This window comes from Trachurus japonicus, chromosome 21, assembly GCF_045865225.1.
Source record: "Trachurus japonicus isolate A0001 chromosome 21, Traja_1.0".
NCBI classification, from domain to species: Eukaryota; Metazoa; Chordata; class Actinopteri; order Carangiformes; family Carangidae; genus Trachurus; species Trachurus japonicus.
The window spans coordinates 16941644-16959717 of record NC_140927.1 but is presented as its reverse complement, the minus strand read 5'-3'; the positions used below and the strand labels follow the sequence as shown (position 1 = coordinate 16959717).

Below are 18074 nucleotides of genomic sequence, written 5' to 3'. Positions count from 1 at the left end.
GCAAATTGTCACATGTTTATTCATGAATAATCAATGTCGAATCATGATTTATAGCACTTAAATGTTTGTTTCCAAAAGCAATTCCTTCTTTTTAAAATTATCATTCACCACCACAGTTTGACAAATAGGTTTTGTGGTTAAGCATATTAAACATACCCACACATTTTTGCAGTCTTCATGTACTTTTTTTTTTTATTGAATAATTAAAACAACGCAAGTCTGCCATGTAAGACAGCAAATGGCCTTTAATGAAATGCTTACCAGAAATGTACCAGAATACTTAACAAAATGCTTTAATAGGGAATACAGCATCTAGCCATATCTGATGCGCACACATAATACTGTTATTGACATCTCATACAGTTTGAGTGGAGAACGTTTGTTTTTTTCTTTTTTAATGTGAGTAAACTTCACACATTACAATCCATTTGTGAGTGAAGACAAACTCAGTCATCGTTTATTGGCAAATCTTTGGGGGTGTAGCATTGAAAGTAAACCCAGGTCTGCAGCACTTTGCTAATACTTGTCGTGATGTGTGGTGTGAAAAAAAATAACAGCTGCGTCGTTGTTCAAGATGACAGCAAAGTAGAGTAGATGTCCAACTACCATCTGCAAACATATTTATAAAAAATAAATAACATAGAAAGACTTAAACATAAGGATAACACACCCCCAGTATGCCAGACTACTGTATGTTAAAGTAGCATGCTTACACCATAAAGTGGAATGCTTTCATTGGCTAAACAGAGAGTGGGCTGTACCGATAGGAGTGCTTTGATAACTCACTGAGTGCAGTTTGATGCAAATATATAGATGAAGATGACTAAACTGCGCGAGGAAATTAGTAAAGAATCAAACTGGTACCAAATCTGCATTCACTTATATCTTGAAAGAACTTCCAGTACCAGACAGGCGATGTTGTTCAAGTCTTCAACACACACTCAAATACACACACACACGCGCAAGCACACAAATTGATGGATGGTGTCTGTAACATGGCTCCAGTGTTGTGATATCAGCTTAGTCAGTGTTCGTCAGGGTAGGGGGCTCCTGTCAGGTAGCCGTTGGTCCCGTGACTTTTATTGGTCCCGTTGGTGGCACTGTTGTGGTGCTTCTGATTGGGTGGGGGGCTGTCGTCCTCATCAGAGCTGGACTCGATGTCGCTGCGATCGTCTTTAGACACCTGCGGCAGGAAGAGTGATGGTCGCAGATGAGATTTTTCTCATTAAAATTCTTGTCTGTGTCATTATCTGTGGCAGTCATGCATGGCGGCATCGCAAATTGGCTTTTGCATATCAAACAGGGAACTGTTCTGCCAATCAATGTGAAGCAACAAGCTGCAAAAGCCATAAAATCAATTTGCAATTTGCAGACTTTAAATATGGAGACATCTAAACAAAACATTATTTGGGCTGTAGCTAATGTTTATTTACAGTGCTGATTAATCTTGATTAGTTTTTTTCTGATCGGTAGCTCAACTGTTTAGTTTGTAAAATATAAGAAAATAAAGGAAATGCCCATTTGATCTTTCCAGAGGTAGATCTTATTTATCCTACAAGCAGGTTTAAAGCCATAGATGCTCCATTTAGACTGAAATAAAACCAAGAACAGCAGATAATCCTCATATTTCTGAGGCTGCTACCTGTGAATGTTTGGCAGTCCTTGTGTGTATAAATGATTAATTGTTTACCAGACTTCTTGGCAATTCATTTTCCGAGCATCACATAATCTTTTTAGCACCACAGATTACATAATTTATCACGCCAGGTGTCAATTTATCCAAGTGTAATAAGCAATTCAGGATTCATGAATAAATTGACAAATAATTACCGATAACACCATTAAACACTGATGAGATGGAAGATTTTAACAAGACTAAGAGTCTGCTGAACTCTAAGCTAAATGCAACTGTCAGCATTACTTATTTAACATGTTAGTATGCTAACACTGGCTAAAGAGCACTAAGCACAAACTACAGCTGAGGCTTGTGGAAATGTCTTCAATTTTGCAAGTATTTTATTATGAATTTAAAAAAAAAAGGCCTGATATCGGCATCACAGAAGAAGCCAGAACATCACTAACGTTATTACATTTCCTCCTGAGGGGACCCAGATGTCATGGCAGTCCCTCCAATATTTGTTGAGATATTTTAGTCTGCACCAAAGCAATGGAGCATCCCACTGACTGACATCGCCATCCATGAAGCCATGCTGCTAGTGTGGCTAAACATACACTGATTAGGTTAGGGCTGATTGACAGTCAGGACAATGAGGAATGCAAATGATTATACATGGCTGCTAGAGACATGACATCAGACTAAATGCAACGTGCACCATGTTGATTGAACTCTACTACTTACATGTAAAGGATTCCACTTTCCCACCTCGAGGTTTGCAGGTGAACATAGAGAACAGAAAGAACAAGTCAAACACACTTAAACCTATTTATAGATGTAGCAGCAGCTAAACACACTGTTATACAAGGACAGGTACAAATGGAAGAATTTATGTGGAGAGACTCAAAAGAGGAGGTGTGAGTTTGTGTGTGTTTGTGGTGACTCACCTTTCCTTTAGATATGGCTCGGCACGCCGTCTTCACTATGAGGTAGGACCAGAAGGAGTGAAGAAGCTGCAGCAGGATCAGAAGCAGGTTGAAGACCCACCAGGACGGGTAGGGCCCTACAATCTCCCAACTCTCAAACAAGGTGGTATTTAAAATCCTTTCATAGCCACAGAGGAGGGGAGAGAAATAATTAACTCCACATTTTAATTAGGAAAACACAAGGATTAAAAGCACTTACTTTGAGTTGAGGGTGGGGTGGGGTAGGGTAGGGTGGGGTGGGGTGGGGGGATATTGTATATAAAAAAGCAATGCCAACAGTAGCCAGGGAAAAGAAATGATTTGGGCCTTGCTCCAGCTCTTTGTCTTTCGTGGAGCACCTTTAATGATGTGTTTATAGCACAAATAGATGTGTATTTGAAATAGTGTTTTGTTTATAGTTCGGCAATAAGTCTAGACGTTCTCATAAAAAACGGCTAATGGAGTAGAAAAAGCGATGCCGTGCTTGGCTTGATGACATACGATCAAAAGTACATGTGATAAATTTATCCCTGGGCCAATTCTTGCAAATGGCTGTGAGTGAATCATACTCCAGATACTGAGAGCCATGGCAACAGTTTTGCAGTAATGACAACTTTACTACTGCTGTGGTGGGTGCTGACTAAAATGTGGTGCTGGATCATCATATGATACAGTGGCAACAAAGGCAGACAACAGCAGATTGATGACTTAAAAAAAACAAAAGAAAATCTTCTCAGGGGTTACATAAACTAATCCGAAAACCTCTGTGTTTCTCAAATGCTTCTTCATGACTGGCCTACTTGTTTAAGACAACAAACTTGGATCTAGATGCCTCAAAATAGCTTTTTTGTGCTGATCAATTATCAATGGTTTCTCATGGAAAAGCAGCCAACAACACTGCGCCTTATTTAGAAACTAAATCACATCTCCCTTCACTCCTGAAGGAAAAGATAACACAGCTGCTGATGACTTTAAGATGACTGTTATTCACACTTTAAAGGACTAAAACTGATTAGCAGTAGGCTAACTCTGCTCATCAGAATTGCCCATTATAACTGTAATTCACCAGCTGCTGTTAGACTTTTAAATGTCTGACCAAACAAGGCCAAAATAAATGTTTTAAAATATTTAAACCTGCCTCTGTTCTCTGGCACAGACATCTTTCTGAAAGATTGGCTACAATTTATAATGTTTAATAAATGCAATAAGAATTTAAAAACCAAAAAACATGCAACACAACCAAAATAATCGTCATGTGTGTCAGCTGAAACTCTAGGCACTGTTTTCAATGATAAAGCAATAAGCATAATGATCTGCGCTCCACTTGTATGGCTTTCTTTGGGAAGTAAAAGCTGCTGTATCCATAGTAACAATTTCTTAGCAACAAAATTCACAGAGATGTGTCTGAACTGCAAGCTGTTACAGAGAAAGTACCGTAGTTAATAAAAAAAACACTGCGGCGTGCCAACATGTGCAAAACAACTCAGACATCTACTGCACAGATCTTTTAAGACCCTACATGTCTCTATGCACTGCAGTGTGTGCAAACAGTACTGTAGGTGGTGGGTTAACATGAGTTAACTAAAGCCAGCCACCAGCAGGATGCTAATGATGGTACACAGGAGAGTTGCACTTACCAGACGGGGTAAACTCCCAGTCTGGAACTTATGAAGAGAATTGCAAACATTGCAAACAGGAGGTTGCACAGAATCTGACATTTGGCATAATTTGCCATTTTGGCAGCCTGAGGGGAGAAAAAACATACAATTAATCACATTTTATCTTGTAAACAACTGCTTCAAACATTTCTGGCAGCATTAGATTTAAAAGAGTTCTTGTTTCCAGCAACAATGTATGTACCTGTATGATACAAACTGATGCAATGCTCATCATATGAGAGTTGGATTTAAATATAGATAAAGATGTCAAAACAACCCACCCACACATCCAGTCAGCTTTCCCTCTACGTGTCTATCTGTCCATCTACTGTATAACATTTAATTCTTCTGCCCATCCTCACCTCTATCAGCACGTCAGCTGCATCGTGGAGACACATGACCAGAGTCCCCACTCGTGCCATATTGTTCACGTAGGAGAAGGTGATGAGGGAGATTGTTGCCACGTGGTGCAGGAACATGATCAGGAAATCCTGAGGACACAGTTGCCAAGGAAATGTCACAACTATACAAGGCACTTTGAATACTGCTTCATGGCTGTTTGAGTCACTGCATGCAGGACATATCCGGAGCTTCTAGTAAAGTGCAAAAAAAAAGACAAACTAAAAGGGACTTGACTACTGTGTGCGCACACAGTGGCCTTGTGTTTTTACGCTGATGAAAATTGTGTATTTTCAAAATGGCAAGGCTGCCACTGCTGAATAATATCAGCTGAATTTTGGGAGGCATTGTACAACACAGTGGAGCAGAAGAAGCACTCCATGTTTATTTTTTCATGTCCTTGAAATGTGCTTCGCTCAAGCTAGTAGCTGCGCATGTGATTATTGCGTGGACCCATGTCTTTCAAAATGCGATCTCTGTTTTGTTGAGGCACGGTTATCATGTGTCACTGTGATTGGCAACACAATTGAAAAGATATCTAAGAAAGGCTATGATTAATCATTGCATATAGAAATAGCATGTACATCCTCAATGTCTGAGCTTTCTTGAACACACTATGTTGTTGAAACTGTCTCTGTGTCATTCTGTCAAATAATAAATCACTGTCTCAAGGAGGAACATGCAGATGAGTTACTGAAGTAAAATACCACAAGCAGAAGCGCTGCATTGAAAATGTTTTGAAAAAGTATTAACATTTCTATTACTGGATTATTACTTAAAGTATTAATAGGACCGCAGAAAAATGCCCCCAGTCACTGTCACACTATTATATATTGTACTCTATGTTAGATTATTATTACTAGTGTAAAATAAATCAGCAGCATTTTATTGATGTAAATGATCAGGCGTAGTACATAGTCTTTAATAATTATCTTTATTCATAAGCTTGTCATTTGTTTTGTATGTAAAATCCTAATTTGTAAAGGAACTAGCTAGCCTACTATAAATATCAGTGCAGTTGAAGATATAATACCTCAATCTGAACTGTAGTGGAATGAAAGCATAAAGTATGCATGATATATCGCTACAATAGGAAGTTAAGTACAGCACTACAGTACCTGGGTATTATATCCCACTGCTGTTCTAACTATAACAATCACTTTATAAAAATATATGAGCCGTCCTATTATTATATGGTCACGTCTTGGTATGAACCATTGGGTTTGAGATTTGCTTGAGCGGAGCTCCAGGTGACTACGGATGCAGACAGGTGGCATGGGGAAGCATTCTTCCAGCACATCTTAAGCTAATGAAATGTCTCGGCTCAAAGCAGCCAGACCCAGTCCAGACTAGTGAAAGAATGAGAAGGAGGATGAGAAGGAAGAGCAAATGGTGCGAGATACAGAATGAAAGCAAGGCAAGAGTGTGCAGGGGAGAACATACTGGAATTGGCAGGGGGTGCAGAGGACCTCCTCAGTGTAGTACTGTGCATGAAAAAACTGAAAGGAGAAACAAAAACAGACAACATGCCAACAGTCAACAAAGAAGATGACAGAGTGAAGGCATACACAGCATGGCATCATGGGAGCTGCTGCTGTGAGTGCAGTGAGTGGAGTGTGTTGTGGAGAGGGCAGAGCTGGACTGGAGAGGAGACAGGAGTAAGAGCATGGCTGGAAGGCATGCAAATTGATATTTAATTAACCATGTGTCGCCATTTATATAGACACCTATATAAAACAAGAATGTGAGCTGAAGTTAGATTTGGGTCTTTTTGTTGTTTCCCATTTTGAATGTTTGCACAAACTGACACTTAACCTCAGCTCTTACAAACACTGACCAACACAGACCTTTCAAACCTTGTTTATAGTATGGTGGACATAATACAGAATGAATACATAAGTACATGTAACAAGTGGATGTGAATTATTTTGTTCTATTTATTCAGTATTAGAAAAACAGTGCCCTCTCTATTAGTTTTCCTACCACTGGAATATCAATTTTTTTTCCATAATATACCTGTGTATTAAATGGCGCCACCCATATAAAAGTACAGAATTTTGCTAAGTGGATTACGTAAAAACGTTCAATTAAATCAACAATCTCTAAACCGGCCAATGGTTTCTGAGAGTTTGAGAAAAGTTTTTTATGAAGTTTGACAGCAAATCCAATTTCTGAATGTTGGACAAACTGCTAATCCTTTTTCAGCCTCGCAATGTTTTGTTATTTCACACACCAGTGAGAATACACTGAGGCAGAAAGCAAATGTTCATATGCAAAAACCTTACAGAGTCATGGTGACGGAAAAGAGACAGTGAGAAAAGGATAATGATGCCATTGCCTTGTTATACTGCAGTGGCAGGAACAGAACAAAGTTGTCTAAAATTGACTAATAATGTCACTTTTTGCTCTGCAGTGAATCTTTCACCAAACATTCAATGATCCATGTTATTAGAGATGTCTTGGTGTGACTTGCAGTTGTTCTTACCTTCCTCCTGATGTCTGTGAATTGCGAAAATAGTAAGGACAGGTAGAAAGACAGCTCCAGTATATAGTAATAATGGATGTCCACAGTCAGTGGCTGCATGAACAAACAAAGCAACAGGGTTAAAATAAATATTTGAGAAGGAGTGTTGGTGATGCAATTTGTCTAGTTGTATCATGATTACTGAGGATGGATGAAAATGGCTTTGTTAAAAGACTTTCACCTGGTAGGGGTAGTTGTACCAGCACTCTTTAGTGTTCCATAACCACGGAGTCTGAGGAAAAAACAAAGACAGCAGCTTAAAATCAGAGCATTTTAACCTATAGCTATGAAACAAGTGTGAGATTATTTCATAGCATTTTATATTTGAAATATAAAACATGAGAAGACTTGATTACATAAGACAGTACTGTTTTAGTTCAGTTCAAAAGCTCTATGAAAAACAATGAAATATTTCATCCCGACCCTGACAGAAGGCTATGTTTTATAAAAATAAGACAATGTTGTCAATGACCCAAAACAAACCGAAAAAGTGTATTTCACACAAAGTTGTAAAGCATTTCAATAAAACATAAAAAGAGCAGGGTTCATTAACTACAATATAAAAGCAGTGCTACTGTGCTCCCACACATACCGCTGGAGTTCAATATTTAACACACAGATATCAATGTAACCACTGCAAAATGCATCATTCCCTTGATGGATTCTGAACGAAATCAATGTGGTTTATTGAACTCTGAATGTATAAGATATTTATTTTACGGTGCACATTTGAATGTAAAAAGGGAAGCAGGATTACCAAGGAGCCACAGGGGTTCAGGCCTGAGTGAAGACATGATATCAGGATGAAAAGTGAAATGGTAACTGTTATACTAAAGACTGTGTTATGAGCAAACAGTGACCCATCGCTCTGTGTGAGTTTACATCTCCAGACCTGCTCTATTAATAAACCCCACGGCGAACGCAGCCAGCAGCAGGGACTGCCAAGGAATGAACTATTTTCACAAAGTGCTATGTCATGCAACTTGTTTCTTTGAGAGATTTTCCTCTTTCTGCTATCTCAACTATTGCTCTGGTGATTACGCTAAATTATGGATTTTCATGAATATATGCATGAAATATATTAATTCATCTCAGCCACAGATTTCAGTATTTAACTGGCTCATTCGGAAAAATGACCATCGTTTCTGAACTTGCACAAGGTTACTGGTTTCTCTAAGTAAGTAACTATAGCTAACACTTCCAGCATCTCCTGTAATAAACTTAGTATGGAAACGTGGGGGGACTTTAACAAGATGAACCAAGTGAATATTAGCCAAAATTTGGAAGGTTAAGAGTGTTTTATAAGTGATAAAGTTTAATATGGAGTTGCAATTATGTATACAAGGCAATTTAGCATACTGTAGAATGTTAGCTGCAATTGCTAACCCACACGGGGGAAGAGCTGTGTAAAATACTAGGCAATGGCATCAGCACTGGAGTTGGTTGGTAAGTAGGCTACTCATAGTAGGCAAATAATGTTAAATATTTTTTAGAAACATACAATACTGTTACTGCCTGCTATCTTATGAACCATGTGCTAAATGGAAAGCACGGTGACTTTCAAACATCTGGTACTACCAAATGTCACCAATATCAAAGCCTTAAAGTCATTTAACTACAATGCAATCAAGATTTTTTCAAATCTTTCAGTCAAATTTATTATGCACTTCATTTGGGTGTTTTTTTTTTTTTTGTTGCCTAGATTTGATAGGACAGACAGGAAAGCAGGGAAAGAGACTGGAGCCGGGAGTTGAACCAACGATCAGCACTTCAGGCATAGCCTATGCCTACATGGGACGTGCTCTCTAACCACCGGGCACCCGTTAACACTGTCACTGTTGGCATAAGGAGAGCTACTTTAGCCATTCAGCAACTTAGCCCTACACCGCACTTTTACTCATTTCCTGAACAATGACACTTTTTGTAATTTATGTAAAGTTTACAATATACAGTAGCTGCCAGGAGATAAAAATAAACTCATCTCTGTGAAGTCATTATGATTTAGCAAGCAGGCACTATCATGTGCCATTTCAATTAATTGTTGACATGGGAAAACATGACATCTAGAAATAGACTCCACCCACCACCGTTTTTTTTTTTTTTTAGCACAAGTGCTTTATTTGTCAGTAGTTTCCTCTTTACTTCAAAAGAGCCTTCTGAGATCCATTCTTTAAAAAACACTACTTGTCCTGGGCTGTAATGCAAATTCACTTCGTAAACTTGGTCCCTTGCAACATAACTTCCATTGTGTCTCCCAGTCCCATGACGTCCTGTTCATAAACCACAGGATTTTCATGCTGCCCGTGGATGTCCACACACTATTCTGCAGAAAATGGCCTCAGACCTCAATGAGTCACACTAACTTCAGCAGTCATGACTGGTTGAAGGCTGTTGCTCAATTGTCTAAGTAAAACTCACCTTTTTAAGGAAACGCACTCCGTAGGTAAATATGTATAGATAGAAGGTGAACCTCCACCTGAAAGAAATAAAGAAGAATGTTCAATATATACAATAACATACAATGACACTTAATTCTCTCTCCCATGGGTTGATCCACAAACGTATCCTTCTTTTTGCAAACTGAATAATTTGCTTTATGGTATCTGGGGTATATTTGGGTGCTCCTAAATGGTTTTGTGAGGCCATGGCGATACTCCACATTGCAATGGTGAACGACATTACCCCTCAGACAAGCACTGTGTTTGCAGTTTACATTTTCTCCGTGTAATTGGCTTTTTCTTTTCCTCTTTGTTTTTGCATTTTTTCCGGAATCTAACTAAAGCTTTACACGATTAGAGAGAGAAGAAAAGTGTTTCTATGTCCTCAGACCAATTACTGGAAAATAATGGGGCTGCACCACATCCTCTAATCCAACAATACAGAACAATCCAAAACATAAACATCACCAGGGGATGTGAAAGCTGATGCAACTTACTGTATACTACTTATAGTTTTATGACTATTTTAGGCCCACTGTTGTTTCATTTGTAGTTCTTGGGACTGGGTCAACTCATTCAAAAACAAAATGTGTCATACCATAACTATGCTGATGACATGCAATATATATATGTCCCACAATAATCTGAACCCTCTGACTACACTACACTTTTTGTGGTTGCAACTTCCTTGTTCATCCATGTTTAGTGTTTCACATTGTGTTTCCACCTGGTATGACATGTTCTAAATACGATTTTACTTGCTGTCATTTGCAGAACACTGCAGCACACAAAGTGGTGTGAGGTCCTCTTTACTTTTCCACATCTGCAGTCTAGTGTGACTCACGAAAAATGGGACATCACCGACTTCACATTGGTGAAGTCCGGAGGGAAAGATGAGACACTCACTGTGTCCAGTCCCAGCCCAGCCTACTCTGTGCTTTATATAACCCTGCACACCATTTACAGTAACCACAGCTACACAATAGTAGGGAAAGTGATCATGAGGTCTGAGCTTACAGGCAAAGAAGAATCTGCTTCAGCTGACACTTCAGTGATCAAAGCCTTGCTGAGCAGGGAGATGTGAATATATATATCCAACTCATAGCAGTCAGCAACTGGGAGGAAGGATTTAAGACTGGCTAACTAGCAAGTCCCTTTCTGCATAACTCTGTAAGTTGCATCAGACAAAAGCAAATATCTTTATGCAGGGAACAAAAGCTACTTTGACTGCAAGGCTTGAATAAGAGACCTCCTGTTGTGCATTCTCGAGCTGTCACAGAATTTGACAAATTTGTCACCAATTAGATTTAATGTTGTTCCCAGTGAAGCATATGCTCTAAGGGATATACTGTATGTGTATAAGAAACACATCTGGATACAGTGTGATAGTTTCATAAAGTAAAAATGTTGAAGAGGAACAAAACACAGCCAGATCCCTCTGACATGTGTGGAAAACAGCCACTACTCGCTCCTGTGGCTGTGACAGAAGCTGTACAGCTTGTCATGTGAGATGAGGCACTGCAGGTTGTGCCGTGCGTTTGTTTTCCAGCTGACCTCAAATCAAACACATTTTGACAGCCACGGCCTCCAAGCACAACACGACATGAACACTTAAAAAGAGAGCAGGAAAAATCCATATCAGCTCCTCAGTTTAGTCACATCTGACAGAGCAAGTCTATCATGTGGATTCCTGTTCCAGATATTCAGTTGTTACTCTGAGAGGAGAAATGATTAACATGTTATCATGTGGCCCGTTGAGGCTGTCATTAACTGCTTTTTTATGCTTGATCAACAGTATTGTAAAGCCAAATTAACTGGACAAGTCTACCTGGCATGCGGTGAAAACTGTTGCATGGCAACTGCTTCATCAAGCACGCAAGAGTCTTTTTCAAGTGCTGCTGAATCGCTGCTATATATGTACAATCACAGTGACTCACACAGCTTCCTGTGAATAGATTTTTTTCTGAAGTCAGGAACAGATGGCTTTTTTGCAATTATGAGTTATGTCGGTAAAGACTGGTTGTTTTTCATTTAATTATTTAAAGGTCATTGTTTATTTTCTGCTCACAATGTATCAGCCACTAGTCAAACATAGTTGTAATTAATTGATGCTGGTTAGTAACTGTGGTACCAAACTCTGATTTATATGACATGATAAGAATAAGGTTGTATAAATAAGGACACATACAGTCCCACCATCCTTTCATAACAGCTTGATTATACATTCATGAATCATTCATGATATCTGATGACACTGTGAGTTTTAAACTGAGACAGATCCACTGATTCCCATTAGGCTAAATGTACCTGTTTAGACAGGACATTGCCTGAGGGAGGGAATAATTGTAGTGGGGCGGCTTTGATTCGATCAAAAACTAAGTAACAGGGTTGGCTTTAGTCGGAGTGTAGCACCTAGCTTTGGGATAAAATTATAAAAAAAGGCCATGCTGGCTTATTTAATTCAACACTGACACTTTTCCAGGTGGGTAGTCTAAGCACCAGCTGACTGCTTCTGTTTACCTCCAGATGGTTCAACAATAATCAGTCATGAGGCTTTAATCAAAATTCAGTTGTGAGAAAGCCGTGATATATATTCCACGTTTGCTGTTAAATCAGCAGTAACACCTCTATTACACTTCAGGCAGTAATAGCTATCCTTTTCACCTTTGTATATTTGTATAATTCAGTCTGATTACTAGGCAGATGACTTCCAATTGCCCACATGAAAAAGCTTCTTAATAGCTAGTTATCTGATGTGGTTCCTACCAGAAGACTGCGACTAATTTTCAAAAGAAAAACAGGGGTGTGTCTGTCTCTCAAGAACACGTGTATGTGGCTCATCTCTCAGGATGAGTGGAAGCATGTGTCGAGCACAAACATGCTTATTAACTGTCAGCTTGATGTCTGCTGCTGAGCTTCTTCTAGGGAGGTCTGTTGGTTGAAAAGGTATGAAAATCACACACATTGGTCAGAGGAGGAGCAGTAATGAGGATATTGCTGATCTCAGCTGCTATAAATAGAATATTTCTGCAGAGGTTAAGTACCTGAATTCATTTTAAGAATCTACTGCAGACTTTGTTTTTATACCTGGTTTGAGGAATGGATGATTCAAAAGAGCATCACATAATGTGGGTGTTCATTTTTAATTATGAATGTGATTTTTTTTTTTTTTTTTTGCAATGACCAGCCACTTCAAAAAAAAAAAAAAGAAAACTACAGAAAAAAACTTAGATAAACATTTTGCCAAGTACTCTGATATTTTATGCAATATATCTCAATATATCCGCGGCTATTTCTTGCTCATGCATAATTACTTTTGGCAGACTTATCATCACAGTGACATCAGGCAAGTCACCGAGCCCTGCCAAGAAAGACTGCAGCAAATAACTCCTCACAGCCACAGCTTACTGCTTTTATACTTCTTCTCTTGGTTTGGTTAAAACAGGTAAGATATAATGTGTTAATTAGTGAGTTGTTAGATGTATTTTGTTACCTTTGGACAGAACCAGGCCAGCTGTTTGCAGACTTTGCTCTAAGCTAAGGTGCTGGTGGCACTAGTTTCTAATTCACTGCACAGATACAAGAGTGGTATCAATCTCCTCATCTAAAGCAAGAAATGGGATAAGCATATTTCCCCAAAACATTCTAGCATACATCAAAGACCAAAGGTAGAAAGCAAAAAAAACAAACAAAAAAAACTATGTAATGATACAAAGTCTTTTCACGGAAATACCCGGTCTCTGTCTTAAGAAGCTGTGAATTGCATTATTTTCTGCTTGTGACACTTTCTTTGTTCTTAGTGTGAAAGTGGAGAAGAGAAAGGACAGATGAAGATGAGATGAGACAAGTGGGGCCACTGAGGACATCAAAGCGTGATCCTGCCTCAGCCTGTCCTAACCAATGAACACTGAAGAGAGGAGGGATTCACAGGTAAAACTACACTGCAAATACTGCTCCATCTTAATTTGGTCTCTTTCAAATACAATTCATATGTCTGTGGTGAAATAATACTACTCAAGCCTGTTTCTGTTTGTTTCTAGACCTGTTTCTTTCTCCGACTGCAGAACATCTGTTGTAAGAAATCTTTGGAAAGACTTCAGTTTCTGTTGTGAGAGACAGAGGTTACTGTAGAGTTGGGTTTACTAGCACACACACAAAAAAAACACACTTGTACTTGTTGGAGTGGTTTTTTTTTTTGCTGTATATCTGGGGAAAAGAGAGAGGCAATAACAATAGCTGGTAAACAAACTCCATGCAGAGTCTTCATTATTCCCTGAGCAAATGTGTCTGCTACATATTGTCAGCATAATGAAAAGAACAGACAACAGATCAGCCATCCTGACAACTGAGAGACAAAGAATGCTATCAGTCTGCAACAGCTGTGCATGAGGGCCTAATTAGAGCACAATCGCTGCTAAAAGGACCGAAGCCAACCCTGTTTGGAGAATTGCATCGTAAGCAACTGAGACAGACAACCTGGCCAAACTGTTGCAAAGCCCAATGTCGTCCGCAGTCAATCGCGCTGTATGGAGATAACAGCTTTGGCGCAATGAAGGCCTTATTATTTATGCATGTTCAGAAAGCCCATACATGTTCTGAGAGGAGCACGGATCCACCTTCTCCTCATGTGAAAACAAGGAAACAGGTTTGCATTTTCAGATTCCTCTCCAAAGTTTCTAATAGGAGTCCAGTGGTCTAATCAGCCGACACTGTCCTCCTGAGTGAACAGCAGCCGCGGGCAGATCAGAAGATGTGAGGCTCCCCGTGTCTCAAACTGCCAGATTGGCTCTACTGGTGTCAGACATGACTGTGCTCTGACAGCCACACTCGCTCATTGGCCTTTAACATCACACTGCTAAGTAACTACAATCTCCCTGATGGCAAACCCTCCACACTGCAGATTAGCCAGTTCTCTATTACAGCCTGAGTGGGTTTGTTGGTTCGCACTGGGACACATTTGACTATTATCCCACAGCAGCACCAGCGTTCATGTTGCAATCTTCATGAGCCATGTTATCAGACGGAAACAAAGCACATCTGCAGTAGCTGCTTAAATGGCAGGTATTGGACTATAGAGGCATTTCTGCTTATTTTATGTGTGATTATTAAAAATAATTTAAAGAGCAACAATCAACACTTGATGAGTAATTGAATAAATAAAAAAACAGTTTAACTATTCTGATAAATAGTTTCTGGCATTTTTAAAACAAATAATACCAACATTACAACTTCCTGATGTGATGACTGTTTTATTTGATTCCAAACTGAATATTTTTGGGTTTAGACAAGTGGTCTGACACATTAATCAATGTGAAGAGGCCCTTTTTCACATGTGTATATACTGTAGTAAGCAATAACTAAATGAGCTGTCGTTTGCTGCTGCCATTTACAGGAAAACATGTTTGGGGATGTGTGCCACTGAGCAACGTTAATTTCCATACAGTATGAAAATGAACCTGCTGGGGAAAAGTTGTCTTTAACTGCACCATCAGTGTCTGCTTTCACTACTGTCATGGTTTAGTTATTGATAAGTGTTAATGCACTGCAGTCTATTTAAATCAGTCTTCACTTTGAATGGCACTGCCAACCAACAATAAATCCACATTATACAAAACAGCAATAAAGCAGACATGATGGGCAGGGTGATGGATTGGATTTAGCTACAGTCTGTAAGTTAGGTGTGTGCGTTGTGGTGTTAAATGTAATTTGCCTTACATGCTTTCGCAGAATCGAGCGAGAGTGCTGGGCTTCTCCTGGTTGCGCCGCTGTCTGAACCAGCGCTGGATGGTCCGCACATCCCAGTCGAGCTGCTTGGACAGGCCCTCCAGCCTCTTCTCATCTGGGTGCTGGCGAGACAAACTCTCTTGTGTTAGATGCAGTTTTGATTCATAGCACAAAAGACAAAGGTATGACAGCACGTAAACAAGAACGAGGCGAACCCATGCTCCACCTTGGTTATAGCAGTGAAAACCTTCTCCAGGATGGCGTTGGGTTGTGCTTTCTGTGGCCCGTTGGCTTGGATCTTCAGGCCCATCGCACATGGCTTTGCAATAAACCTGCAAGTAAAAGATCAGGACACCATTCTGTCAAAACAGAGGCAGCATCATTGAGGTGAATTATAGGGGGCATTAGTCACATTTAGGGAGACATTCAATCATCCCCATGGCCATAAATCCTCAGTGAGTAGCAGTTATTTGCACCTACTCATGTGCATCAGCACATCTGAGTTACCAAATGGGGACATGAATAAGATATACACAGCACCACATGGACTCAACACCTATAGGCTAATATTAGATTCACTTTTTAATCAACATTACTACTTGAGAAGGGTTCAACTCATTGGGAAATTTAAGGCCTCAGTCACTACATGCCCTAAAGAGACTCCTGACCCACATATGCTTGAGGAAGGATGCTGTGACCATCATGACTCTGTGCCTTACTGTATTGCTCATGTACAATAACAGTCGAATGTATAGTGATTCAACATGCACCCATTGCAACTAGGGCAACAAAAAACACCCTGTTTTCATCTTTAGTGATTTAGTGGTATTTGGGTTTGGGCTGAGAGAGCTGTAGCCGGCGTTGGGGCAGGTACAGGGTAACTTGGCTGCACAGCGTGTGCACTGACAGATGCATCAAATGCAGACAGCGCGTAATGCTGCAGGCCTGCCGAAAGAAGGATGATCAGCCCCGGTGATTTGTGGGCTAACCAGATAAGATGCCATTGTTTAGGTAACAGACTGACGACCATGGACAGAGGGGCTGTGCTGCTGCTGCTGCATCATCCAACGGAACAATTTCATCGACATAATAACAAGCAGTATCGCGGCCACCTGGGTTATTATTATCATCAGCATTATCGTCGCTATTATATATGTGTGCTTTAGACCCACCTTTCGAAAACCAGTCGTATCATAAAGATGCAGAACGCTAAAGGACACGCCAGATAGAGGTCCTCGGCTTGCGGGAACGTAGCCTCATCTGTGTTTTTTAAGTCAGCCCAGGTTACATTATGGGGGAGCCAGAACCTCTCGTTCCAAAACCACGCCAAAATACCGGCCATCTCGCCCTGCAAGCAGACACTGTGACCGGGGTTGGAAGATCAATCGATGGCCCGCTGTATCTCGGAGGTCTCTCGCCGGCGATCTGACCGCGCGGACTGGGGCTGATGATTAGATATCCGTGTGCGATCGCCGTCCGTCCGCTTCCCCTCAGCTATTCCACTGTAGGGAAGTAGACTCAATCAGCTCCTCCGCGACTGATTGGTGCGTTGAAATGTCATGCAGCACGGTCGGTGTACGCTGTGCCGGGCTACACCACGGTGTGATCAAGGTAAAACACTTTTATTTTGCATCAGCCCCCCTCCCTCCCCCACCACACATCCCCCCCCCCCCACCCCCCCCTTTTTAGAGTAGTAACACAGCCCAACCTGAAAGTGGGAGTGGGTTCCCATCGTGGTGGAAAAGGATGTTTTGTTTATTGCGTTTGTTTATGTTATTGAAAAAATGCTGCTGTTATATTGCGGCAGGAATCAGTCACTGTTGCTGCTGTACAACATTTCACCTGTTATCTATAAGTATTTATTACAGTCAAACCTCAACTGATCGTTAATCAATATTGGTAAAACAGGGGAATGTAGACTATGCACAAATAAAATAGCAACAATGTAGGAATGGGCTTGAAGGCTGCGTGTGCTTGGTAAACTGTGCCACCTACTGACAGGTTTGATGAAGTAATCACTAGATATTAATCTCACTTTGTAACACTTGATAAATGAAGTTGTCACTGCCCCCTTTTAAGCCAAAGAAACACAAGGCTTCTCTCAGTAATAATATGAATAATGATGATAATAAACTTTATTTCCATGGCGCTCCATTTAACAATCTGTGCTTGTACAGATTAAATGAAATAAAAATAGGTAAAAACAAAATGACAGCAATAATCCACGACAACAACACAAAAACAACAAGAGAACTAGAGATGTAAAATCCTGGTATTTAAAACATTAAATTATAATCTATAGAAAAAAAAAATATTTCTAATTTTCTTTCCAGTACATTTATATCAGTAAAAAGTTAGAAACATGTCCTACTATTAAACAATGCAAATAAATATGGCTGCAAATGAAACATTTTCCAAAAATCTAAGTACAAAAAATAGCATAATAAAGCAGAATTCCTGGACTGCATTAGTTTAGGTGTAAACTAGTAATCCAATGTTCATGAGCACTAAACATTATACATATATATATTTACAGACTTTATGCCATGTGACCATTGTATTAGCCAACATAATAAATGGCACACTAGTTTTATGAAAGATAAACCAAGAGGAATATTTACAGATTAGGCCATAAAAAAGACAAAAAATAGGCCATAAATTAAAATCAATCACATGGGAAAGCAGCTGTGATTATATAATTATTGATCATGCTCTCAATTATTTGCAGTCACAACATCCTACAGCTGGAGA

The 18074-nt window shown here is 39.8% G+C and overlaps 1 protein-coding gene across 1 annotated transcript; it reads right to left on the bottom strand.

Annotated features, from left to right (window-relative positions):
- Positions 1-220: 220 nt before the first annotated feature.
- On the bottom strand, positions 221-16931 carry cers6 (ceramide synthase 6). The gene is made up of 11 exons (XM_085765670.1): positions 16496-16931; positions 15550-15655; positions 15315-15445; positions 9580-9637; positions 7343-7393; positions 7123-7215; positions 4601-4729; positions 4218-4324; positions 2563-2719; positions 2360-2383; positions 221-1183 (listed from the first exon to the last, which is right to left on the bottom strand). The coding sequence occupies exons 1-11, from the start codon at positions 16663-16665 to the stop codon at positions 1025-1027; spliced, it is 1185 nt and encodes a 394-aa protein (XP_085621796.1). The 5' UTR covers positions 16666-16931; the 3' UTR covers positions 221-1024.
- Positions 16932-18074: the final 1143 nt, after the last annotated feature.